The 26,811-nt window shown below is 43.8% G+C and overlaps 1 protein-coding gene across 15 annotated transcripts in view; it reads right to left on the bottom strand.

The window, feature by feature from the left end:
• PITPNM2 (phosphatidylinositol transfer protein membrane associated 2) overlaps window positions 1-26,811 on the bottom strand; it is a 213,112-nt gene that overhangs the window by 84,245 nt on the left and 102,056 nt on the right. For 14 of the 15 annotated variants that reach the window (XM_035098032.3, XM_035098047.3, XM_035098045.3 and 11 more), the window contains one exon: window positions 17,124-17,300. The exons of the other annotated variant lie outside the window; for it this stretch is intronic. In XM_035098032.3, the coding sequence (XP_034953923.3) occupies window positions 17,124-17,201 (78 nt within the window). In that variant the 5' untranslated portion in view covers window positions 17,202-17,300. The remainder of the gene's footprint in view (window positions 1-17,123; window positions 17,301-26,811) is intronic. 15 annotated transcript variants of the gene reach the window in all.

The following is a 26,811-nucleotide window of genomic DNA, read 5'->3' as shown; positions in this document are numbered from 1 at the left end:
AAAGCACTGATTAAGAGTATAGTGATACCTCTACTTACGAATAACTCTACTTACGAATGTTTCTACTTACGAATGGAGCTCCGTCCGCCATCTTGGATGCGGTTTAGATAGGATTTTTTCTACTTATGAAATTTTTAGATAGGGTTGCTTCTACTCACGAATTTTTTCTCCCAATGCATTCCTATGGGATTCGACTTACAAGTTTTTTCGACTTACAAATGTGCGTTCGGAACGCATTAAATTCGTAAGTAGAGGTACCACTGTATTATTATGATGATTTATTTACATACTGTTTTTCAGCCCAAATCCCTCCCAACAAGCAGTGAACAGCATATTAAAACAAATATATGGTACAGTGCAATAAAACACCATCAATGAAACAAAAGAATACCACTAGTCCAGTGAAAGATCCACCCTCTATATAAAATCCACCGATTCTCTTTTAAATCAATTTAAGCTATCACCACATTTTCTGGCAGTAAATTCAGTATATTAATCACTTTATGAAAAAGTATTTTGTCTGCAACACAGATACAAAGTAGATTGACAGGGAGAGTCAGGTTGTAAAATCTAGCAACCGATAGCCATAGATATGTGGCTTGGTCAGTGGACAGGCTCTATTTACGTTGCAGTTGGCAGCCTTCCACTTTCCAAATCTATGATTTTATGGTGGTCACAAAAGGCTTGTTACTAGTGTATCTGCTGCACAATCCATGCAACCTTTGCAGCTATGACTGCTCTTTTGGTTTCAGCCCATGTGACTTATTCTCCCCATATCACAACTTGGGCAGATGGTTTGGGGCAAGTCTGGCCAATGGTAACTAAGCTGCATTGTGTAATGTCTGGGGACAGTCAGCTAGGCACAGGCATGTGTAAAGCGTGTATGAGAGAGTGGGGGAGGTAGCTTGTTAATAACAACCGTCAGGGATTGCTCTTTTTCAGCCTGGCCATAACAGATGGCCACATAATACGGTGTTATTCATCTGCAGAACCTCACAAGGACATATTCCACACACATACACAGCTGTTAGGAGAGGAAGCCATTTGCCCAGACCTTGCTGTATCTCTACACACACATAAATAAAAAGCAGCTGTGCAAAGGGGCATGGGTCAATGCCCAGGATGAGAGCCTTGGACTGGGTTTCCTGGGAAACTGAAAACCAAGATCAATACCAGCAGAACTCAGGCAGCTCCAAGAGAGTTGTAGGGATGCACCCAGAATACAAACAAGGAGCACTCGGATAGATATAGCGATACAGTGCTTATCTAGAGCAGTGTTTCCCAACCTTGGCTCTCCAGCTGTTTCTGGACTACAACACCCATCATCCCTAGCTACCAAGATAAGTGGTCAGGGATGATGGGAATTGTAGTCCAAAAACAGCTGGAGACCCAAGGTTGGGAAACACTGATCTAGAGGCAAGACTGTTGGTATAAAAATGGCAACAAGCTAGCATCCTGTGGCCAAAGGGGCCACAGAAATTATGCAAATCCTTAAAATACCCAGTCATTTATCTTACAGAAAAGCAACTGAATAGTTGTGAAATTTTGGCTCTTTTTCCCCCATGGGGAAATGGAAAAGATGTACAGTATTAGTAAATGACTGGCAATAGGGGACAGGAGAAAGGGGACACAGCTGGAGGCCCAAATATTTATTTCTGTAAAGATGCATGTCATGTGTGAAGAACAATAGGAAGCTATATCCTCTAACGTTGGGGATTTGGGCAAGACATTTTGGCACCTGAGGAGAACTGCAAAATGGTGCCCCCAGCCAGGGAAGAAGGGGTGAGTGAAGTTCTATATCAGGAACAAGGGAGTAAGACCCGCCCTGAGACATTGAATAAATAAATTCAAGAAATAATGATGATGTACATCAGGATCTGCTGCCCCTATTGATCCTGTCACCTGAGGAGGTCGCCTCACCTTGCCTCATGGGCAGGCTGGCGCTGCTCTGACAGAGAAACACTCCTCACTCTATAATTTCTTATACTCCAGGACTGAGCCCTGGCTTTCAGAACAGTTCTGGGGTTGAGAATGAGATAGCAAGGGGGTTTCAGTCTGGATACTATGGCCAGCCTGACCTGAATCACATTGTGTCAGTTCGCCAGAAGAAAAAGTCTGTTTTGCTCTCTGCTGCACTTGGCCACCACCAAAGTAAATGGCCAGAAGGTGTTACTGCAGCTCATTAACCGTGAACCCAAGGGGTCAAGTGAGTTTCTTAACACCTCAGCCTTTGGCCTCAGCCTGAGCAATTCATCTCCTGAGCAAAGACAAAGCTGCTGTCAACCTGCTTGTGCCTCTTCCTCAGTGTACCTGCCTTGCTTGCCTGTCTCCCTCAGCCTATTCAGTAGCAACCAGGCTTCTGCTTTTCCCACTCAGACACAGCAATGCCTTTGGACCTCTGTTGTTGTTGTTTAGTCGTTTAGTCGTGTCCGACTCTTCGTGACCCCATGGACCAGAGCACGCCAGGCACTCCTGTCTTGCACTGCCTCCCGCAATTTGGTCAAACTCATGTTCGTAGCTTCGAGAACACTGTCCAACCATCTTGTCCTCTGTCGTCCCCTTCTCCTAGTGCCCTCAATCTTTCCCAACATCAGGGTCTTTTCCAAGGATTCTTCTCTTCTCATGAGGTGGCCAAAGTATTGGAGCCTCAGCTTCACGATCTGTCCTTCCAGGGAGCACTCAGGGCTGATTTCCTTAAGAATGGATAGGTTTGATCTTCTTGCAGTCCATGGGACTCTCAAGAGTCTCCTCCAGCACCATAATTCAAAAGCATCAATTCTTCGGCGATCAGCCTTCTTTATGGTCCAACTCTCACTTCCATACATCACTACTGGGAAAACCATAGCTTTAACTATACGGACCTTTGTCGGCAAGGTGATGTCTCTGCTTTTTAAGATGCTGTCTAGGTTTGTCATTGCTTTTCTCCCAAGAAGCAGGCGTCTTTTAATTTCGTGACTGCTGTCACCATCTGCAGTGATCAAGGAGCCCAAGAAAGTAAAATCTCTCACTGCCTCCATTTCTTCCCCTTCTATTTGCCAGGAGGTGATGGGACCAGTGGCCATGATCTTGGTTTTTTTGATGTTGAGCTTCAGACCATATTTTGCGCTCTCCTCTTTCACCCTCATTAAAAGGTTCTTTAATTCCTCCTCGCTTTCTGCCATCAAGGTTGTGTCATCTGCATATCTGAGGTTGTTGATATTTCTTCCAGCAATCTTAATTCCGGCTTGGGATTCATCTAGTCCAGCCTTTCGCATGATGAATTCTGCATATAAGTTAAATAAGCAGGGAGACAATATACAACCTTGTCGTACTCCTTTCCCAATTTTGAACCAATCAGTTGTTCCATATCCAGTTCTAACTGTAGCTTCTTGTCCCACATAGAGATTTCTCAGGAGACAGATGAGGTGATCAGGCATTCCCATTTCTTTAAGAACTTGCCATAGTTTGCTGTGGTCGACACAGTCAAAGGCTTTTGCATAGTCAATGAAGCAGAAGTAGACGTTTTTCTGGAACTCTCTAGCTTTCTCCATAATCCAGCGCATGTTTGCTATTTGGTCTCTGGTTCCTCTGCCCTTTCGAAATCCAGCTTGCACTTCTGGGAGTTCTCGGTCCACATACTGCCTAAGCCTGCCTTGTAGAATTTTAAGCATAACCTTGCTAGCGTGTGAAATGAGCGCAATTGTGCGGTAGTTGCAGCATTCTTTGGCACTGCCCTTGTTTGGAATTGGGATGTAGACTGATCTTCTCCAATCCTCTGGCCATTGCTGAGTTTTCCAAACTTGCTGGCATATTGGGTGTAGCACCTTAACAGCATCATCTTTTAAAATTTTAAACAGTTCAGCTGGAATATCATCACTTCCACTGGCCTTGTTATTAGCAATGCTTTCTAAGGCCCATTTGACTTCACTCTCCAAGATGTCTGGCTCAAGGTCAGCAACCACACTACCTGAGGTGTACGAGACCTCCATATCTTTCTGGTATAATTCCTCTGTGTATTCTTGCCACCTCTTCTTGATGTCTTCTGCTTCTGTTAGGTCCTTACCACTTTTGTCCTTTGGACCTCTAGTCACATAATTAAGCCTCAGTTCAAACTGAAACCTGTGGAAGCCACGAAGGAAGAAGCAGCAGCCATTTGATACACTGAAGCTCTTGGCTTCTAAAACACAAGACAGTAGTGTTTTATTTAGCAGCTTGGGCTTCTTTGCTACGCAGCTGTTACTGGGTCTTCACAAGGCATTCAAGTCTCTCCTGTAGTCACACGCAGCACTGTCCCTTTTCTGCTGCTGTTTGTCTTCCATCAAAAATTACATCGTTTGTCATTGTCACTCTGCAGTGAAATTACATAACCTATGTAAATTGCATAATCAATTACGCAAATGTCAATGTCATTACATTATTCCACCCCATTCATTCAAATGCAAAAGAAATGCAATGCAAATGGAGATGGGGGAATGTAATCAATTATGTTTTGTTTGCAGGCTGAAAGCAACAATGGCTTGATTTCCATAGCAGACATGGGTCACAAAATACAAGTTTTGGCGATTTCTACTCATCTTTCCATTTTCATCAGAATGATCTGACACCCCTAGTAGTCACTGGATGAAACAGAGAGAAATGAAAAAATGAGAAGCTGCTTTGGTGGGGGGAGAAAGATTTGGAGGAAAGAAGCAGCTGGGGGGAATGGGAAGAAAGATTCTTGATCCTTCTGCCCTCCATTTTTCTCTGCTTCAGATTACTATCCAACAAATTCTCCCTCGTAAACACATGATTTGTTTTTGCAAAAGGCATTGGGATCCTCTTACAAAGACTTTGTGTGGTTGGTTGGCCACTACACCCCACTAAAATAAATGGAGCACTTAAATGCTTATGAACCTTTCGTGCATGTCTGATTTTAATTTTTTTAAAGCAGAGATTCACAGGAATTTGTATCAGATTCTTTGAAAAAGATGACTAGCCCTAATTATATAGCTCCTGCTGTGCTCTAAGACAGAAAAGAAAAATGTGCATTCTCCAGATGGCCAAGCATACCAAAAGATCAATTGCTTCTTGATCAGCATTCAAAAAAGAAAACACACACACACACATGCAAGAAAAAGGGATGAACTTTCCAAGTAAGTGTCGACCACCAAATGCTCAGAGAGGAAATGCAAACACATTTTCAAAGGCTGGAGACAGGTGCTCATTGCTTCAGGAACCTGCAGGTGCACTAAGGGGGCCATCATTGCTCTGCTTGGCACACTCACTTCTGTGCCACTATCATCTTTGGTCAACTAGGGTTTCCATCCAACATAAATGGGGTTCTTAAATAGCAAGCAGATTTATGGTTACCTAAGTTTTCGTGGAAGCGAAGGGCTGTGGTTCAGCGGCAGAGCATAACATTTGCATGCAGAAGGTTCTAAATTCAATCTGCAGCATCTCCAGAAGGAGCCAAAAGGGATCCCTGTCTAAAACCCTGGAGAAGAGCTTTTCAACTTCTTTGAGTCCATGTCTCCCTTGACCAACTACATTCTTTCTGCGGCACCCCATGGGGCTCAGTAGCCCAGTTATGTCACTCCTTGCCTGCAGAGCTGGCATCTTCTTACCCTTTTTCAAGCATCCTCTCTTGTGGAGTGTTTCTTCAGCCTCCTGTCCTTGAGAGACCTCCAGGCAACTGCTGCTGCTTCCCCTGGTCTCTGGGCTGCCCCACCCCACCCCACCCCAAAGAGAGGTGTCTCCTCACACTGCCTCACAGTGGCCTGGGATTTGTCTGTCCATTCCCAACAGCAAAGGCTGGCGGACTGGGGTCCCTTACCCGCTTGCTTGCTTACCCACCCCAAGGCCACCTCAGCTCCTGGCAACCAACAGCTCCTGACCAGCCCCAGAGGCACCATTCACCTGGGAAGATTGTAGTCAGGGCGGCTGCAACAAACAGCCACACAAGCCTTTGGGAGGCAGAAATGCGAGAAGGCATCAGAGGAGGGAGGGAAGGAAAGAGCGCAGAGGCCAGTGTTTCGCATGGCACCCCTGACCATCATTCAAGGTGCCATGGCACACTGGTTGAAAACCATAGTTCTAGTTACAGGTAGGTAGCCGTGTTGGTCTGAGTCGAAGCAAAATAAAAAATTCCTTCAGTAGCACCTTAAAGACCAACTAAGTTTATATTTTGGTATGAGCTTTCGTGTGCACACGAAAGCTCATACCAAAATATAAACTTAGTTGGTCTTTAAGGTGCTACTGAAGGAATTTTTTTTATTTTGGTTGAAAACCGGTGCCCTGGAGAATCACTAGCAGTCAGTGCTTGCATACAACACTGAGATAGATGGAGCTTTGATCTTTAAGTGTTATTATGGCCCAGGGACTCTCACTTCATCTGACAAATGAAGCAGCACAGGCAGTGTCAGAGGGCAAGGAGCACCCAACACCCACCCCAGTCCCCCAAGACATGGAACTAAGCCCATTGCTGGAGTTCTGTGGTTACTGGAAAAAAGGCAGTTTCTGTGTACAAATCACAGTTGTGCCTTGGATCCCAAACGCCTTGCGAGTTGAACGTTTTGGCTCCTAAACGCTGCAAACCCAGAAGTGAGTGTTCCGGTTTGAGAACATTCCTTGGAACCCGAATGTCCAACGTGGCTTATGCGGCTTGGTTCCCGAATGTTTTGGAAGTCTAATGGACTTCCAGAAAGGATTATGTTTGGCTTCCAAGGTACCACTGTAGATAGATAGATAGATAGATAGATAGATAGATAGATAGATAGATAGATAGATAGACAGATAGAAGCAGAGCTGCAATCCTAGGCATGACCATTTGAAAGTTAACTCCAGCAAAATCAGCAGGACTTCTGAGAAAACCTATTTAGGATAGGAATGCTAATGTGAAGTATATATTTCTCTTTCAAAAATCTAATGCATAGGCAAAGCACTCCCCAAATCCACATCAACCTTCCCTTCCCCTATTTTGCAATAGGTTCGTCATATTTCTATGTAGTTATAAGAGAGTAACAAAGTTATAAGAGAGTAATGTATTCCCAGCAGCAGTCCCTGGTGATAATGCTCTTTTTCTCACTATGCTAATTTAACCCCTCAAGAGGGCAATTATTTTTTGCCATGGGAAAGGTATCCCCTAAGCAAGACTGCAGTGTATCAAGAGCAGCATCACTCATTGGGTAATTTGGGTTTTTTGCTTGTTTCGACAAGAAAAGATTTTTTACTAGCACATTTCAAAGCTTATGTTTTCAAGGAACCATAATTTCATAGAATTGGAAGAGACCAAGGGGGTAATCTAGTCCAAGCCCTTGCGATGCGGGAATTTGTTGCCCAACGTAGGGCTTGAACCCATGACCCTGAGATTAAGAGCCTCATGCTCTATCAACTGAGCTATCCCTCCACCACAGTTTTAATAGATATTTTTAAATATATTGCTTTGTAATGCATTTTGCTGCAATTTAGTTTGTATCAGGGCACTGTCAGTCTGGGCTGCTGCTGCTGGGATACATCACATGTCTAAATACAAAGATTAAGTAAGTACATCTTAGGCAAATAAAAGCTTTAAAACTTAACCACATCTCACCCTGTGGCTTTTGCCATTGTGTTACCACAATTATGACTGGAATAGGTTGATAACAACATAACCATCATTATAGGAATAAAGACAGAGGGAGAAAGCAAATGTTAGCCATTATCCCCTTAACATGCTGTTACCACAGGAAATTACAGTTGTGTGTCCAGCTCCCCCCGCCTTGTCGAATACAGGGATAACTAACATAGAACCCTCTAGATAGGGATAGATGGATCAGCCAATTTCACTTCTCTCCATTTCTCATTTCTCCAACCTTGCATTCAGTTCTCCAGATTTATGTAGGAATTTGTGAACTTAAAAAAGAATCCTCATGAAAATTCTCCTAATAAATACATTTTTGTCTAAATAATACATTTTGAAAGAGATATCTCCTAATATGCTTCCCCCCTACTCATTTATTCATTTTCATGCACATTTTCTCCAATATGTGCACTTTTGTAAGCAGTGTTTGATTGGGAAAATGCATCACAAAATTTGAATAAGTGCACATTTTGAAGGCTGATGGTGTTTCAATTCTCAGATTGTTCTGAAAAGTGAATGCTTGATAAATCTAGATTTGAATGCACAATGAATCTCCCTATCTCCAAGTGATGTTGGTAATTTACTGTGCTGGCTGGGACTGAAAGGAGTTGAAATCCAAAAATGTTCGGATGCTGCTGCATGTCAAGCCTAGTTAGTGGAATTTGTTTCATGTCCTGACCTTGCACTGCCTCAGGTTTGTACTCTGTGAGCACTGACCTTGCACTCTGTGGGCACTGGCATCCAACTTTGTGGAGCAGGAGCAGAAAAATGCAGAATATCATGAAAATATTAGGCTATGAGATATTATGGAAGGGGATTCATCAGTCATTATTCCACCACTTTCTCATACTAGGTACATAAGGACTAGAAATGGGTCCTTGAGAAACAGCTCAGCTGTTTCCTAGGATATCAATTAGAGGAGGCATTAACTCTAAAGGTAATGCTCCTTAAAAGGGGAGGAACAAATATGAACTACAGTCATACCTTGGATTACAGATGCTTCAGGTTGTGAGTTTTCGGGTTGTGCACCGCGCCGAACCCGGAAGTACCGGAACGGGTTACTTCCGGGTTTTGATGCTCACGCATGCGCAGAAGCGCTCAATTGTGCTTTGTGCATGTGCAGAAGGGCCAAATCGTGAACCGTGCGAGTGCAGACATGGCACTGCGGGTTGTGAATGCTGCAGGTTGCAAACGTGCCTCCCACGCGGATCACGTTTGCAACCCGAGCATCCACTGTACTAGGAAGCCCTCTGCCATTACATGAGAAGAAAACTGGTGCAGTTTTGAAATCAGTGGTTAAAATTAGAACAGAGTTGAAATGTCCAGTCTATCTTAATTCAAAATTGCATCCAACTGTATCAAACTTAAGAGAGAGAGAATACTCTTTAAATATGCCCAGTCTGTCTCTGTGGCAAACACACAGACAATGCTTCAAGCAGCGCCGCTGTGCCAGTTCATACAGTTGCCAGGAACAGTGAAGGCTGGGCACATGTACTGCTTCCACCATTATTTATCTCCCCAACACAGTTAAGGCCTCCTTGCCAAGAACCCACAAAAATCTAATGGGGGAAATTTATTGATTATCTGAAGATATGTTGTAAATATCTTAAAACAGGATTGACATAAACTCATGCAGTAAGAATTAATTAAATGAGAACATAAGGGGGAAATAGTAAACAGCTTTGAATTGGATATGAAGTAATAAAAAGATACAAATGAAGTAACCGCAACATACAATTGCATTATAAACTACTCCTTTGTACAATTCTAAAGCATTAGCTGTGTGGCAGTAGGGGAGGCTCACTCTTCTTTTTAACTGCTAATGCTTTAGAATTGTACAGTTAATTTAAATATTTCCCTCTGTTACTGGTTCTATTTTTTAATTTATTGTGTTTTATTTAGTAATTTTAGTATTTTAACTATTCTATTTAACTATTTAACTATTCTGATATTTAATACTGTTTTAAATTATAAACTGTCTTAAAGTTCAAATTCGGTTTCCAAGCGTGGCTTGTAAGTTAAGAAAACAATAAACCACAAGCAAGTGTCCATAATGCTCCACTGCAAATGAGGGCAAAAAAACTACCAAACCAAATTCTCTAACACTGCATTTGTACTAAAAAGGCACCTGATGGGAAAAAGTTGGTATTGATGGAGTCTAAAATCTAATAAAGACAACGAAGTCAAGTTCACATCTGCTGATCTGCAAGCAAATCCAGGGTACATTAAGTCCACTGCTGTAATGTAAATTCAATTCTAATTGATGGAAGCTGTTATGTGTTCATTGCAGAATGCCAAACCACCAGGACAACAGGCAGCCAAGGTGATGAAAGCTCTAGGGCAGGCATGTCAAACCTGCGGCCCTCCAGATGTTTTGGCCTACAACTCCCATGATCCCTAGCTAGCAGGACCAGTGGTTGGGGAAGATGGGAATTGTAGTCCAAAACATCTGGAGGGCCGCAGGTTTGACATGCCTGCTCTAGGGGAAAGGAATTGGGGAGAGGTGGGGGAAGGCAGTGACAAGCACTTCACAGCTTACAATTAATCCAACCTCAGCTTTTGGGCACTTGAAACCTCAGCAGGGGATTCCAGGAGAAGAAAGGATGCATGAAAGTGAGAGACACAAGATGATTCATTGCACACACCCTCTAGAACAGAAACAGCAAAGTGATACAGAACAGAGGACCAATTCCATACTTCTTTATGGCCCTCCACCCATTTTGTGCATTTACAACACACTATTTTAAATTTAAACCAGAAGCAGCACAGGAACATTACGGTATTTCTCTTGGCTTCCAGTGCTGTTCAGATAAAATCCAAGCTTCATTACCATGAAGTACTTCAAGGGAAAGGCCCCAAGGAACTTGGTTAACAAAGCATTTGGGGGGGGGGGAATTGCTTGCGCCCCCTGACCTTGTCTCTACTACTCTAGCAGATGAGTTTCAAGAGGTGTCCAAAGTACTGTCTAGTCCTGCTGTGTTAGATGTGTTAGTAAGGCTTGAAGGGCATGGAAAAGGTGTTTGGTTTGGTTTGGTCTGGGTAACCACCAGTGCTCTTGACCTTTGAACCTCAGAGCTGAAAAAACTAGCACAGAGGGGGCAGCCAGCTGAGCCAGAGAGGCGGTGGTCCCTTCCTGCTTAAAAGAGGCAGTGGTAAGACAACTCCTTAAGAAATCCTTCCTGGATTCAGAAAATCTAATATAATAATAATATATAATAATATTTTTTTATTTGTACCCCGCCCATCTGGCTGAGTCTCCCCAGCCACTCTGGGCGGCTTCCAGTCGAATATCAAAACAATACAGCAATAGTACAATTACAAAAGTCACAAAAAATACATAAACCACATCAAAAAATACACAACCTAATAGAAAACAATTTTGACATAAATCAAAATCTAAAACTAAGAATACATCCTTAATACAGTTTAAAATAACATAGGTAAAAAATAACAGGAATTTAAACAAAAAAACAAAACAAAATGGAGCCCTCTCTGCCCAGCAGCAGCAGCGGCAACAGTCCTTTATAAAGCCCATCAGGGTGTGTATTTGCCCTTGTTAATTCTCCTTCATCTCTCAGCAGCTTTCAATACCATTGACCATGGTTTTCTTCTGGAATGGCTGTTTGAGTTAGGATGGGACAGCACTGCTTTGTGATAGTTCCGGTCATTTTTAGATGACAGGGCTTGAGGAATATTGTTTAGCCCCATGTGCCTTCAATGTGAGGTCTCACAGGATTCAGTACTATCTCCCATGCTGTTAATATCTATCTATGAGTGGAATCATCAGCAGTTTTTGAGTACGCTGTCAGCAAAAATGCTGGTGACACTTCTTTACGTGTGCAGGTGTCAGTGGATGTGCTAGACTGATGCTTTGCCTTGTTTATGGAATGCATTAGAGCCAATAAACTGAAGCCTAATTCAGAAATGACTGAGACACTGTTAGTGGGTAGTTTTCTAGACCAGATGGTACAGATGTGGACTACTGTGGATGGCATTACACTCCTTCTGAAGGAGAAGGTACGTAGCTTAGGAATACCTCTGGATCCATTATTGTCACTAAGGCTCATAGAATCATAGAGTTGGAAGAGACCACAAGGCCATCCAGTCCAACCCCTGCCAAGCAGGAAAACCATCAAAGCATTCTTGACATATGCCTGTCAAGCCTCTGTCAAGAAGGAGGTCTTTAAGCAGAGACTTGACAGGCATGTGTCTCAAGTGGCCTCAGTAGCAGAGTGCCTTCCATAAGCTTTGCCTGGTGGCTCAGCTGATCCCCTAAAGCAGGCTTCCTCAACCTCGTCCCTCCAGATGTTTTTGAGACTACAATTCCCATCATCCCTGACCACTGGTCCTGCTAAACAGGGATCATGGGAGTTGTTATAAAATAATATTGGGGGGGTTGCAGGGCACCATTACTAATGAACAGAGAGGGGTGACCGAACCTGACAGCTGCAGTTAACCAGAATCCCTCGCAACACCACCTTCTTTGCCTCTGCTCCACTCCAGAGACGCGCACCCCTCCCACTTGGACTCAACCCTGCCTTAAGGAAGGCTTAAGGATCAGCATATGCGCACATTTCCACATGACTAGCAACTTGGGAGCCATAATTCGCTGTCTGTGGTATCTCATTCACAATGGAAGACTCCTCTGAACAAAAGACAGTGATCAACTCTTATAAAAATGTTAATTTCTTTTTGTGTTTAGGAATTCACACCTGGGAGGGGTGATAGGAGGACTAGGAGAGGTGTCAAAAGTGCTCAGATTTCTACCTTGAACCCTCCTTTTTTGTGAGGTATTGATTACATAGCTGTGATGTAGGAATGATGTATTGGGGGCGTTTCTTGGTGATGGGGAAACTGATAAAAGTGGAGGTTCTCTTTTGTTCTGGGTTCCTTCCTTGTTCTCCTGCGTGAGGGGAGGGACCCTGTTGCAACAGCAAATAAAGGCTTTGCTTCTCAAACTTCTCTGGTTGGCCTCTGTTATATATTCTCCGACCGATGGAGAACCCAATAAGGGAATAAGAGCAGATTTTTGCTTAGAACAGGAGTTGTAGGCCAAAAACATTTGGAGGTTGAGGAAGCCTGTCCTATAGGGACAGAGACTATCTAAAAGTCTATGCTCTGGTATTGTCTAGGTTGGACTGCTGCAATGCGTACATAGTGCAACTTTGAAGATGCTTCAGAAACTTCTGTAGGTGCAGAATTCAGCAGCCAGATTGTGGATTGGGGCAGGACCATCTGAGCATATAACACTAATTCTAAGATTATTGCACTAGCTATCAATTAGTTTCTAAGCTAAATTCAAAGTGCTGGTTTTGACCGAAAACAACTTATGCAGTTCAGGACCCCAATACTTCAAGGGCTGCTTCTCCCCACATGAACAGTACCGGACCCAGCAATCATAATCTGAGCCCCTTGATCACCACCTTGAGGTTATTAGGACTATTGCCCTAGCCACTACCTGGGCACCTGGACAGAAGCATCTCCTCCATGATCCCTTTAACGGGATGCCTCTTCTCTTGGAGCAGCAGGCAGAGGCTTGTAAGCTCCCCTCCAACCATGACTAAGGCTTACCCAGTGCCTAAAACTGCTCACAGCTGTGACAACGAATATAGAGAGCAGAATACAAAGGGAGGGTGGGCGGAAGATCCAATGACAATCTGTTTGCCAAGGCCTGGGCAGGCCTGTTTAAATACCTGAAAAGTGGACCTGAGTGAAGCCTGCAGGTCAGTCAGTTCCGCCCCTCCAGGAATGCCCACCCCCAAGCCTGCCTACCATTGGCCACTTTGGCAGGCAGGCTACATTCAAACCTCCTGCTATGTGCGAACCTTTCTGGCTCCCCAACGGCCAGGATCGTCTGGCAGAGGCAGCCACATTGGGATGCCTTGGGAGAGGTGTCACCAGCCTCAATGCCACCACACCTTGAGAGAGGTAAGCGGATTTCCAGTAGTGTGTGAGTCTGCTGCAGCAAACAAACCTAAAAAGCCTTGCGGCACCTTAAAGACTAAAAATTTCACTGTAGCATAACATTTTGTGGACTGCAGTCCACTTCAGGGAAATATCAGGAGGCTCTGGCTCCAAGCCCAAATTAAGGCTCATGTGAACAAATTTGTGTGGGTGGAATTTTCATAATTGCATGAAGAGAGTCAGGCAACTAAATAATGCAAGGTAATCAGAAAGGCAGTGTAACTGGAACACCCCAGAATTAGTGGTTTGTGTCGGCAGAGGGCGCTACCTTAGGATAATAACCTCTAAATTTTAATCGTGCAAAGAAGCCTTAAGTATGCCTAAGGCTAGTATTAGCCTTACAAAGGTCTATAACAACATGTGCATAGCTATCAGCCAACTGGCATGCTGCAAGCCAGTCAAAGCCAACCACCAAAATGATTTTTACAAGGACTTTGCATGGAAAAAATGTTTGTCCTTACAAGCAGAGGGGGGCAGCCAGCTTTTTCTCCTCAGGAAGGGACTGCACATTATAACTGTTACTATTTTTCTATGTTTATTTATACCCCATCTTTCTCCCTCAAGGCGACTTACAGATAAAAGGACAGCTAAAAATATGGGAGGGAACAATGATTTACACTCACTCACTCACTCACTCACTCACTCACAGCACCAGTCACCCTCATTAACAGCAGTCCATCCCAAGGAGGGAGCCAGTCTAACTTCTCTAGGGCGGGAGTTTCAAAGTCTGAGAGCAAACACTGGGAAGGCCCTCTCCTGTGTCCCCAACAAGTGAGCCTGTGAGGGTGACAGGGCCGAAAGAAGGGCCTCGCCCAAAGATTTCAAAGTCTGAGAATGCTCATATAAGGGAATACAGTCTTTCCAATAGCTTGGAGCTAAGCCATAAAGGATCATAACCAGCACTTTGAATTGTGCCTGGAAACAAACTGCAGCAGTGCCCCCAAAGGGCCACAATTAAGGTGATAATGTAAATCCCCATAAATCTTGGGATATGCTTATATTAGAACAGTTATGGTAACCTGATGCTTTAAAGAAACTGATGATTCAGCAAAGATACCGTCCCTATTGGGATAGAAGGTCAGCTAATACGTCAATCACAAAGATGCAATTCATAAGCTAGAACATAAGTTGTTACATGGTATACGTAACACAGGTTCCCAACACGCATACTAACTTACAATGTAACAAATCATGGTTAGAATCAACGTTTAGTTAGCAATGCTTATTGCACATGCGTACTAAACATGAAATGAGGTAATGACGAACTAGATTGGTTAATATTTGAATATTAAATATGAAATGATGTAATGATTTATATGATTGGTTAAAATGAAATCCTTTGTCTGAAATGTTATAAATTCCACTGCCCCACGTTGGGTGGGGTTGCAGTTTTGCGAAAAGATTCGACTGTAGCTTATTGCTTTGCAATAAACAAAATGGACTCCTAACTCCTCTTGTCTCTGAATTTTATTGGCCTAACTCAGAAGATAAACCATTTTTGGCCTATAACATTTGGTGCTGTGACTGTTCGGATGTACCAAGATTGAAGCAGGACGATTTGGGACATTTTTTCTCTTCTACTACTTCGGCCGAGTCAGAGGATTTTTCTTCAAAGTGCGTGCCAAGGGAAATTTCCTGGAATACCAGGGGAGAAGTGGAGGATAAAGAAGGCCCAACCTGCATTTCAACTCTAAGGAGGAGACAGAGTCCCGGCAACAAACAAGCCAGGATAAGAAAGGTATGAAATTCTTCGTGTTTGGGAACCTCATCTTTTGATGGGAAGCAAGGTCTGATCCACTTTGGAAAGGTCACAAGGGCAGTAAGGTACTGCTAGTGGGCCAAATTGTAAACCAAGAGGGAAATTGAGGGTTGAGGGGCTAACTGGATTTTAGCTGAAGTGGGATATTGAAACTCTTTGTTGCTGTGTGAAGCTTATGATTTGTAATCTCATAGTTCTGTGTGTTCATGCTTTGAAACTTTTTAATGTGTATGTCTGTGTTTGCAGTGGCTAGTCACAAAATACTGCTTTTGCTGTTGAATTCTATAGGTTGTGTGAATTTGTTTGTGTGCCTATGTGGATTTCCAAGAATCAGGTAGTGGTACTGCTCTTGTTGTTGAAGTCTATAGGTTGTGTGAACTCGTCTGTGTCCTTATGTGAATCTTCAGGGATCAATCAGTGGGATTGGTATTCTGTGTGATTCTGGGAGAGCCTGTTTTTGCAACAGCTCTGCGTGGGTTGGGTCTAAGTTCCAGCTGAAAGTTGGGACTGGGGAGAAGTTATTGAGCTATTTCCCTGCTATCCTTTTAAGGTGTTATCTCCTAAGAAGAGGGGGAAAGGGGCTTACTTTGTTTTTCTCCTTTCCGGTTAACCATATAAGTTGTCATATTGGCAGAAAATGTTTCCTGACAATGGATAGCTATATTTCTTTTCTTTTTTTTGTGCTGCTCCTTTCAAGTTAATTCTAACAAAGGTTTGTCCTATTGTCAAAGCTCTCTTTCTGTATATATTCTGATGGTTTACGGCCTGCTGGTTTCTCGTTCTTGTATTGAGGTTTGGGCCTTGATACTTGCTTTCTGCTGAATTTATGGGCTTTCACTGAAAAATATCTTTCCGCCTTTCTAGAAATTTTTCGGTTTGCAGCCTACATTTGGCTTTTCTTATTTTGTCCTGTTTCCCCTGCTTGTTTCTTGCATTCCTTTACTGCTTCCACGGCCTTTCCTGGGTCTCAGAGTGGGACCATTTAAAAATATTTCTTGACTGCATGGACACAGACCAGTTTTTTAAAATAGGAGGAAATTATACAGGATGGAAATAAGCTGATTCGTCTATCCCTACCCACACAAGCTACTGAGTCTGTCTCCCTCCCTGCCTTCTCGCTCTTCTGCTTTACAAGTTTGTGAGCCTCCCATTATTTTTTTCATAGCTTCCTCTTTGTAGCATCACTTCCTCCCTGCTTAGCAGCATTTAAACATTTTAAAACATATTTAAACATCTTAGAGAAACTGGGAAGAGAAAAATAAGAGGAAATAATCATAGTATTTTTTCTTTTTTAAAAAACGTATTTGGGTGAAGCCATGCAAAAATGAACAAGACTCCATGAGAAACTGTGTGCTAAACTTATGCCACATTCATGGGTTATTTTTAAAGTCATTCATCAATTTATGCACTCAGTTAATCACCGTCGCCAAGAGGTAAGAGAGATTTCTGCATACAGTCATACCTCGACATCCGAACGACTCGACTTCCGAAGGTTCTGACTTCCGAAGTCGACAACCCCGGAAGTCTTTTCGCCGCGCACGCGCATTCTGCACCTGCGCAGAAGCGGCGCACACAGCATGCACATGCGCAGAAGTGCAAAATCGCACTTTGTGCATGCACAGAACGGGTGCTTCAACAACCGGATACTTCGACTTACGAAGACGGCCGCGGAATGGATCGTCTTCATAAGTCGAGGTACCACTGTACCTCAGAACCTGGCATTGCTCTGATTACACACTGGCTCAAAGAAAATGCATTGCATTTATGGTTTTACCATACAATCTGTTATTCTGGGACAGCATGCCAACAATTGTATGAACCAACCTGTATCATGTACAGCTGGGCAATCCTATATTCATCCACACTCATCGGAAGTGGAATTCGATACTCTTTTATAAGCATCTTGAAATCCAAGCAGCCCTTTTGTCTGGTCAGAAATGCAAGCCAGAGGTGCTTCCTGGAGGCTGCTTACATAACAGTAAGCTCATGCATCAATGCCCCCTGAAATGAAAACAGAAAGAGAGGTGCATTTAATTTTGTGAATGAAGTTCTTTTTTTAAAAAAACCTGTCATCAATCAAATGGTAAGTACTTCCTGAATCACACTTTGGAATGCAGCCCAAAACAACAGATTTATTTCCTAAAAATCACAGGACTAGAACCATTACACAGCACTGAAAGAGATCTGAGATAAATTCCAAATTACGTGTTTCCCAAAGTAGGGACACACACACATACAGAAGATCAGACCTCATCAGTCCTTAGTCACAATGCAGGGAAGTAAATTTGTTTTGGGGGGGGGGGGAGAAGTGCACAGTGAGAGCCAGTGTGGTGTAAAAAGTTAGAACAGGGATAGCCTGTTCAGGCCTTCTTAGACACTAACTCCCATCAGTCTCAGTCAACATAACCAGTGAATGGGGATGCTGGGAGATGTAGTTCAGCAACATTGGAAGACACAATATTAGCTACTCACAGGTTAAGATGTTGGACTAGGTCTTGGTAGACCCACTCACCCATGAAGCTTACTGGTCCCTCACTCTCAGCCTAACCCACTTCATAATGTTGTTGGGAAGTCAAAATAGAGGGAAGGAAACCACTGCACACCTTTAAAGGGGGCTCTATGTATTTAGAGCAGGCATCCCCAAACTCCGGCCCGCCAGATGTTTTGGACTACAATTCCCATCATCCCTGGCCACTGGTCCTGTTAGCTAGGGATCATGGGAGTTGTAGGCCAAAACATCTGGAGGGCCGCAGTTTGGGGATGCCTGATTTAGAGTCTGGCGCTGTCCTGGGCAGGCCAATCCATAAATTGTCTGTGTGAAAAAAAATCAAATTCTCAAATTTTTAGTTTTCCTCTGCAAATTGCTAGTCCTTGCGGATATGAATTAAAACTTCAAAGCACGTAGAAGCTGCTGGTGAGGAGAGGAGAAGAACTAAGCAGTACTTTTATTCATAGTTCCTTCTTCCTCCCCATGGACAGCTGAAGCAGAAGCATGAAATGTGTATAATCTAGATTAGTTTTGTTTGGGTTCACTCTCTTCCAGCACATCATATACAGAGACCCATACACAACCTGAAAGAATTAGAGGAATGTGGCCATCAGTACTAAGCAAGTCCTGAGTGATTTCTTCTGTCCAACACTCATGTAAAAAGGCATGGAGTTTGGGGTAACCTGGAGGGAAGTTAGTAGCAGGCAACACCAGGATTCCTTGGAATCTTTTTGAGAGACTCAGTAATGGTGGTCAAGCTTTCCCGATAAAGTAACTCACACACCACCATCAATCTTTCCCTGCAATCCACACCTATAGATTAATGCTGAAATTTTGCAACGTACACACCCAGTTCATGAGGGCTGAGGAAGAGACCAGATAGGTTGGGTTAGTATTCCACTTGAAACATATGTAGGAATATAAGAAGGCATTGATTTCCATTCTGCTCCATATTCATCACATGCAGAGCACTGTTTCTATTCCACTGCAGTGCATCTTCCAACAAAAACAGCATTGTTTGTTTCACATAACGTCGCATAATTGTCTGCTCTGGCATAATGCTATGTAATTAATTGCATTATTCTGCACCATTCATGTCAGTGCAAATGGGGAGGGGGAATCGTCAATTACATATTGTTAAGTTTAGTTTGAGGACTGAAAACAACAGCAGCAAATGCTGGTTACATTTAATTTTTAAATGGTCTCAAGAGGGCAGAAAGTTTGAAAACCACTGCCTTAGACCAGCTTTCCCAGAGCCCTGGTTGGTCACCGCAGAGGTGCCTTGATGCACCACCAAAACAATGATCAATGATCAACTGCCTCACTGAACTTCACAGGCTTAGCTGTAAAGGGTTTTCTGTGCATCTCCTCTCAGTAGATGGTGTGAAAAGGCTTTTTAAAAAATTAAATCCCTAAAAGCTTTTATCAAAGTGTTATGCTCAATAATGACACCCGCTCTCTTAAGGAGGTCTCCTGTTTGAGGAATGAAGGGTAAGCTTTTGGGAAGTCACAAAGTGAATCAAATTCCACACATGTCTGGTTTCATATTACACTGCAACATCTACAATCCACCTGACTATTCATTATCAACAATTCTTTATTGCATTTCAAGGACCCACAATACAAAATTCAGTGCATATAGAATACATTAAAAGCACACAACTACTAGGACAGAACATAAGACATGCTTGTTTCTGACTTTTGTCTAATACAAATTGATCCTGACCACCTCAGACAGAAACTTGGCAACGGCCAAAATCACAACTTGAATCTTATTGTCTAGTAGAAACTTGGCATAGAATTGGGCAGATTTAGCCGGTAGATTTGCCATTAGTGGATTAATCAAATGTTCTTGGGCATGCTTATATAATCTGCAGGACAGGAGAATGTGCTTTGTGCATCCTGGTTAATAGAAGGACTTAAGAAAAGTGGGAGAAGGAACCCATCCTCTCAAACATTTGTGGTATGATAAGTTACAGGATTTTAGCAAGAAGCTATATAGGGCATGCGCTGATTGAAAATGAAACAGTGCGTCCAATCCCAAACTTTTGCAAACGATGTTGAAAGAAGGATTGTGAGAACAAATAATCAAGGAATGAACAAGGAAAAGGATGCCTGAAGGGACCCTCTGTTAGGGTGCTACATGTACATGATGTAACTGTATAAACAAAAATCTCAGTCCTGTGCTTTCGCCCTATGCCACTTGCTCTGTTCCTAAGTATAGTTCCCTCATAACTTTCCATGTACCCAGAAGCGTCTTTCCCATAGGGCCTAGTGGCTCATTGCGCCAGGGTCCAGGCCTCTCAGGGGCACCCCAACGAGTGGGGGAGCTGTGCGGCTTTGCCAGCAGCCTCCCCTTTCCATACACACCGTCAGATGGTTGGCGGTGTGCAACAAGCCACTAAGCCCTATGGCTCCTACACTGCCACCGCCTCTCCCTCTGCCACAGGAATCCCCTCAGCTGCCACCCGCCGAGCTGCTGTCATCGGAGGGAGCGGCGGTAGCGGCAGTGGCGGAAGCGGCTCCTGAGGGCCTCCTTTGTGTCACCGGTGCCTGCCGCTCCACCACCACCACTCCCCGGGGCACAGGCAGTGGCGTGGCAACCGCCTCCTGCTCCTTGGGCCGCTAGGCAGCAGCGATAGTGCCGGCAGCGGGCTGTCGTTGTCAGGCAGCGGAGGAGGAGGAGGAGGCACCCTGGAGCCTCGCAAGCGAGCATGAGATTCCGGCGGTCTGGCCAGCCATGCCACGGCCACATTGGTGGCGTCTTTTGTGGGCAGCGGCTCCCCGGGCTGCGAGGTGGTCCGCAAGTTGGGCCCCAAGTTCTAAATTCTCGGAAAGGGAGGGGCGCCGGAGGTATCTTTGCGCCACAGCACCGGATGTGCTTAAGACGGCCCTGCATGTACCTTCAGCCGGGTCACAGTAGCAGCCATGAAATAGGCAAAGATCAGATTGTTACGCACCAGCCTTCACGGTTAATCGCATTAGCTTCAGAAAGGCTACAATCCCACTCAAAGTGACAAGACAGTAATGGAGCGTGTCATCTTGGGAGAAAAGTGTTCGCCTCTCCTCCCCCCCCAACCCCATTTGTTTCTGCACCTTTGCCAAGTGCTAAGTACTTGCAGCTCACAGAAGAAACCAGCACTTGCTGACAGCTCACAGAAGACTTTGGGTACTTTATAGGAACAGTTCTTTAGGGCCTTGATTCTGAGCAAGAAGTCAGAGGAAATTACCCAGTTAAAGTATCTGGAAGACCTCCTCCTTCCTTCTTCTCTACTGGTTACTGATTGACAGATAGATAGATAGATAGATAGATAGATAGATAGATAGATAACACCTCCTTCCTTACTGACCTTCCTGGGCATTATTTTCTGCAGAGAGGGCTCTCATGATAGCTCCACCACCCTCAGAATTGGCCACCCAGGAAAGGGGCAAACATACATGAAAGATAAACCAAAACATCCCGCTGCCAAAGACACCAAGGCAGGTGGCATCTGATAAACCCGAATCCACCAAAAGTATTTATGGCATGAAAACTGCAAGGGCGAAAGTCACTATGTGGTCACTCCCCCACTTCAAAAAGAAAACAAGGTCAAGTGGAAAATGGGCCCCAACAGTTCCCTGTGTATGGTGTACATAGGGAAGTGTGCAGACCCTTGACCAGGGGTCAGCAAACTTTTAAAGCAGGGGGCCGGTCCACTGTCCCTCAGACCTTGTGGGGGGGCCGGACTATATTTTGAAAAATATATATGAATGAATTCCTATGCCCCACAAATAACCCAGAGATGCATTTTAAATAAAAGGACACATTCTAATCATGTAAAAACACCAGGCAGGCCCCACAAATAACCCAGAAATGCATTTTAAATAAAAGAACACATTCTACTGTCGTAAAAACATGCTGATTCCCGGACCGTCCGCGGGCCGGATTTAGAAGGCAATTGGGCCACATCCGTCTCCCGGGCCTTAGTTTGGGGACCTCTGCCCTTGACCATGTTTGAGATGAGAGCGTAAAGCCAAAGCAAAACTTTTTTCCACCTCAGTTTTTCATTTTTGAAGAGCTGAGGGCTAAGGTTTTACATTTTTGTTTGGTTGTTTGTTTGTTTGTTTACAGGGCATGTTTTCGGTCCCCATAAAAGCTCTCAAACTGACTCGCAGGAAAAAAAATGAAAGCCAGCTAAAACACAGTAAAAGCCAAGAACAGAATAAAACATAACAGGATAATCAGTAAGGAACTTCTTCAAGTATTATAAACCAACTCTGTGGTAATAGTTGCAAATAATCAGGTGTGCTGTCTCCACCATAGGGTATCAAAACTGAACAGGAGTGTGTGGGGAGTACTTGACCAATGTCACCCCTGGACAGAGTTGGCTTGCCAGGGGGGTGCCATTTTTAGTGGCATCCCCGTGGCAACCATAACACTGGCTCCAAGTCTTTTTCATTAAAGCGGTAATAAAAACAAGCCTATATTGTCTCCCTCAGAAGTTCTAAATAAATTAGCTGTCTAGCACTGCATGATAAACAACTCTTCCCCTCTTGTTTTCAAGACCTTGTTTCGTGCCTTTTTACTGCTTTTAAATTGCTGTTATACCTGCCATCAGAAATCCCAGAGGAAATCTCCCTGGTGTGGCTGACCTGTGAGGAAAGCAGTTCTCTCAAAGCGACTCATCCCCCACTTCCTTCCCCTGACAAACTGACCCACAGAATTTCTCTGACAGACTAAACCTCCAGGAATAGATTAGAATTAGTCCACAGACCATATCAAAACAATAAAAAAACTGCAATCATCACAAAAAATATGCATACAATTAAGCAATAAGAATCCTAAAAATAACAGGAAAAATACACGTCAGAATATGTTTATAACCTTCCACGCTGACCCACATAATTTATTTGACAGGCTAATCCGCCAAGAGAACATTCCAGAACAGGGTAAGGATAATCTCATTAAGATGCTCTTAATTAATATTCTCAAACATGCCAATAATATTTGTATGCAAAATGGGCATGAATCAAATTCCTCACACATCATGGGCCCACAAGCCCAAACAGGGGGGGGGGAATAGTTTACACCCCTTAGGAAATATGTTTATTTCTGAAGATTTAATTAAAGTTGCCTCATTGTTATAAAATCATATTGGGGGGGGGGGTTTGCAGGACACCATTATTAATGAACAGAGAGGGGTGACAGCTGCAATACCCAGAATCCTGTTCAATGCCATCTTCCCTGTCTCCCCACCCCTCCAGCTAGGACACGACCCTGCCTGAAGGAAGGCTTAAGGATCTGCATATGCACAACAGTTAGCATAAACTCACACATTTCCCCTCTCCACCTCCCCTCCGCCCAGAACAAAACAATGTTTCCAGAAGAAGGGGGGGGGGAAACCGCCCAAATCCAAAGTTAAACTTTTCTACTCAAGTTAATAATACAGCCTATTATATGTTCTCTTACCATGAAATCTCTATCCGCTGCCTCTGTATTAGAATTGCTGTTTTATATCTTAGAACTGTATATGTCAGGACTGCTACCTTTTAATTAGAAATCCCTGCATTAGGTATGTTTTCCAGGTATATTTTCTGTATGAACCCTGTATGATCCCAACCCACCTGAACCTTGCCCTACTACCACCCTATACCCATTCAAGGACACACGGACAATAGAGGGATTAGCTGGAACAACTTTATTCAAATAAATTGCCATCCTCAACGTAGCCCACCCTTCCATGGCCTGGAGGAAAACACTGCCGGGCGGACTTCCACCCCATGGAAATCGCCAGGAACTGCCCCACCTCTGCACCCATCTCGACTGATTGCCCTTCCTGCCAAACAACAGGGAGCACCATCAGCGACAGGAGAAGAGCGATTGACATCTCTCCATCTGAAAGGAAAAGTCATCTCCGCACCCAGCTAATCCGATCCCCCACCCGTCGCCCTTGTCTCCCCCTCCCTCCCAGTCCAGAGATTTCCACGCAGGGACAGGAGGGCATAAAAAGGGACTTTACCATTTCCCGGGGTTCCTTCCTTCTTTCCAGAGGCAGGGACCCTACAGCTGTAGCTTTGCATTCTGCAATAAAGGGATCAGTTTGTTTTTCCTGACAGCATCGTGTGGTCTCTGTCATTTTCCCGGCGGAGCTGAACTTAGTGCAAATTTTGGAGCTTCTGACCCGCGTCTGTCCTTCTTAAAAGGCAACGCATTTTGGGGTACATTTTTCATAACACTCATCCTACTTTGGAAGCAATTCAAACATGTTTCTTTGGGGGGCAGGGGGGCATTAAAAAAGTGGAGGAAAGAACAATAGGTCATCAACTTAAAAGCAATAAAAACCACAGGAACCATGGGACCTGAGGCAGGAAAAATATTACACTTATAATGAAGTGACACAGGTAATTTCTCAGACAGACATGGTGAACCATAGTGCTAAATTGTGCTTCAGAATGAAAACAGGCATTAAACCCCCTACCATTTAGGGTCTATATAAACAGAGCCCCTTTAGGGTCTGTAAAAGAAAGGTTGTGGGAAGCTTGGAATAAAACCTTCTAATTAGAGAATAAGAAGTTAACGATCATAGAAAGTACTAACAAAGTCTTAAATGTAAGACCAAAAGGCCAAGCTGAGAGTGGGGAGTGCTGAAGGTGGAAAATGAAAGCTCTCTGTATACCATAATTCTCTCACCTGTGTAATTCAAAGGTCAGGCTAATATTAGAAGGGTTTTTTCAGAAGGTTTAAGGTGCATGTCGATAGGGTGTGCTGCTCAACTCACAATCACAGACAATAGCAGAACGTCAGGCTTGTAAAATCTACTTTGTTTTTTCAATAGGATCCTGAGACCCACCAGCCAAGGGCAAGTCTATTGCCCTCCTGGGTTAACTGGATGTACAAACAAGCACAAATCTACAACTGAGTTGCAGCAGGCCAGGGATTCCAACATCCTAATTTAGAAAAAAAATATCTTGCTGTTAAACAATTGGGATTCAGAAACCCTTGCTGATGTACTACAAATCATCAAGATCTACCTTCTGACCACCACCACCTAGGTTGGGCTAGGTTTTTTTGTAGTGTTTTTAAAAACTTAATCTCCTGTGCAACTATAGACAAGACCGAGACAAAAGAACCACATGTACTCACCTACATCACATCACTTTCAAAACTCCAATGCAGGCAAAACATGGTTTGTTTTCAGCCTGACCATGGCCTTATTTGGCTGTTGGGTCTTAACTTCACACATCTTCTCTATCTCTGTCCCAATTCCCTTTCTGACTTCTAAGTTTGGACAAACCACAGCTTGCAATCCCATCTCAATCAGCAATCAGCAAACTACGGTTTGCACTCATCCTCCAAACCACAACTTCCAATCCTGCTTTGGAGGGCTACCATAGTTTGGTGATTTGGAATATAACAGCAAACCATGGTTTGGAGATCAGGGAGGGAATCAAAACACACAAGGCATAGCTGCCAAGTTATCCCTTTTTTAAAGGGGTTTTCCCTTATGCTGAATAGGCTTCCTCGCGAGAAAAGGGAAAACTTGGCAGCTATGACACAAGGGGAAGAGGGGAACACACAAGCTCAAGGTCAGTCAAACCATGGCTTGACATTACTCATGAACTAGTCCAACAGCTTTTATTGTACCCATCTTCAATAATAAATAAAGGCTAAGCTTTTGACTTAAAGGGGGGAAACCCTGCAATGAGCACAACTCGTGAAAAGAAGAGAAGTGGGATTCTGTATTAGCTTTGGTAGAGAGAGGGCTAAAAAAAACTGTAAATAAATTTGCACCAAATCAGGCAGTGGATTGCAGCAATCTACAGAAATTCAATTCAATTCAATTAACTTCTCCTCATACTGATCATAAGGCTTTATCAGTGTTTCTCAAACTTGGGTCCCCATGTGTTGTTGGACTACAATTCCCATCATCTCTAGCTAGTAGGACCAGTGGTCAGGGATGATGGGAGTAGTAGTCCAACAAAAGCTGGGGAATCTACCCTCTTCAAGCATTCAATGATTAGAACCGCATGACGGGGCAGGGGGCTCTGCTCCCAGGCTCCACTGTGTTCCTGTCACATTGGAGGGTGTGGTTCTAAAGCCCTACATGTGTGGACTGCCCAGACTATTTAGAATCTTTAATGTAGACGCTGTCACAGACCAAAACTATACAGAGCGTCTTTGCAAGAGACTTTAAGGTGAAAACTATGTACAGTGGACACTCTGGTTGCGAACGTGATCCATGCGGGAGGCACGTTCACAACTTGCAGCATTCACAACCCGCAGCGCCACGCCTGTGTACGTGCGGTCATGATTTGGCACTTCTGCGCATGCGCAAAGTGCAATTTAGTGCTTCTGCGCATGTGCGAGCGCCGAAACCCAGAAGTAACCCGTTTGGGTACTTCCGAGTTCGGCGCAGGACGCAACCTGAAAAGACGCAACCTGAAGCGTCTGTAACCCGAGTTCGACTGTATACCCTGAAATGAGTTGTTTGTAGCTGCTTCCTCACCACAGCTTAGCCAAACTCAGGAGTTGCTTTTCCACAATCAGCTGGTAACAAAATTAAGACAGTGGTTGCATATCACACTTAATATAATAGTATATTCCCCACAGAAATTCAGGAGTGTCCGTCTTCATTTTGCAATCACTATCTTAAAAGATAAAATTGCTCTGGCTGCAAGAAACTAAGACTAAAATCCCTGCCACCAACAACTCTCACAGGGAGCTGGAACTGACAAATTAAAGGCCAATTCATGAATGCCACAATCACAAAAGTGAACAGGAAGCCGCTAACTAAAGAGGCATAATCCCCTCTAAAAGTAATGGGCAGAGGGAAGCTACTCATTAAAAGGACTGTCATGGAGACGCAGGAAATTTACTTACAAGACCCTGCGTCTCCATGACAGTCGTGTGTTTCTTATGAGGGCAGGCATTTTTATGGGGAACATAATACTCCATTAAGTGAAATAACACTTTAAATTATCAGTGCAGCTAACCTGTGGAAAAACAATACCTCAGCGGCATCAGAGGGCCCTAAGTCTGTTAGC

Source organism: Zootoca vivipara, chromosome 16, assembly GCF_965207765.1.
Source record: "Zootoca vivipara chromosome 16, rZooViv2.hap1.1, whole genome shotgun sequence".
Lineage (NCBI taxonomy): Eukaryota > Metazoa > Chordata > Lepidosauria > Squamata > Lacertidae > Zootoca > Zootoca vivipara.
Note: the sequence above shows the minus strand (reverse complement) of the source record. Positions and strands in the feature narration are given on the sequence as shown.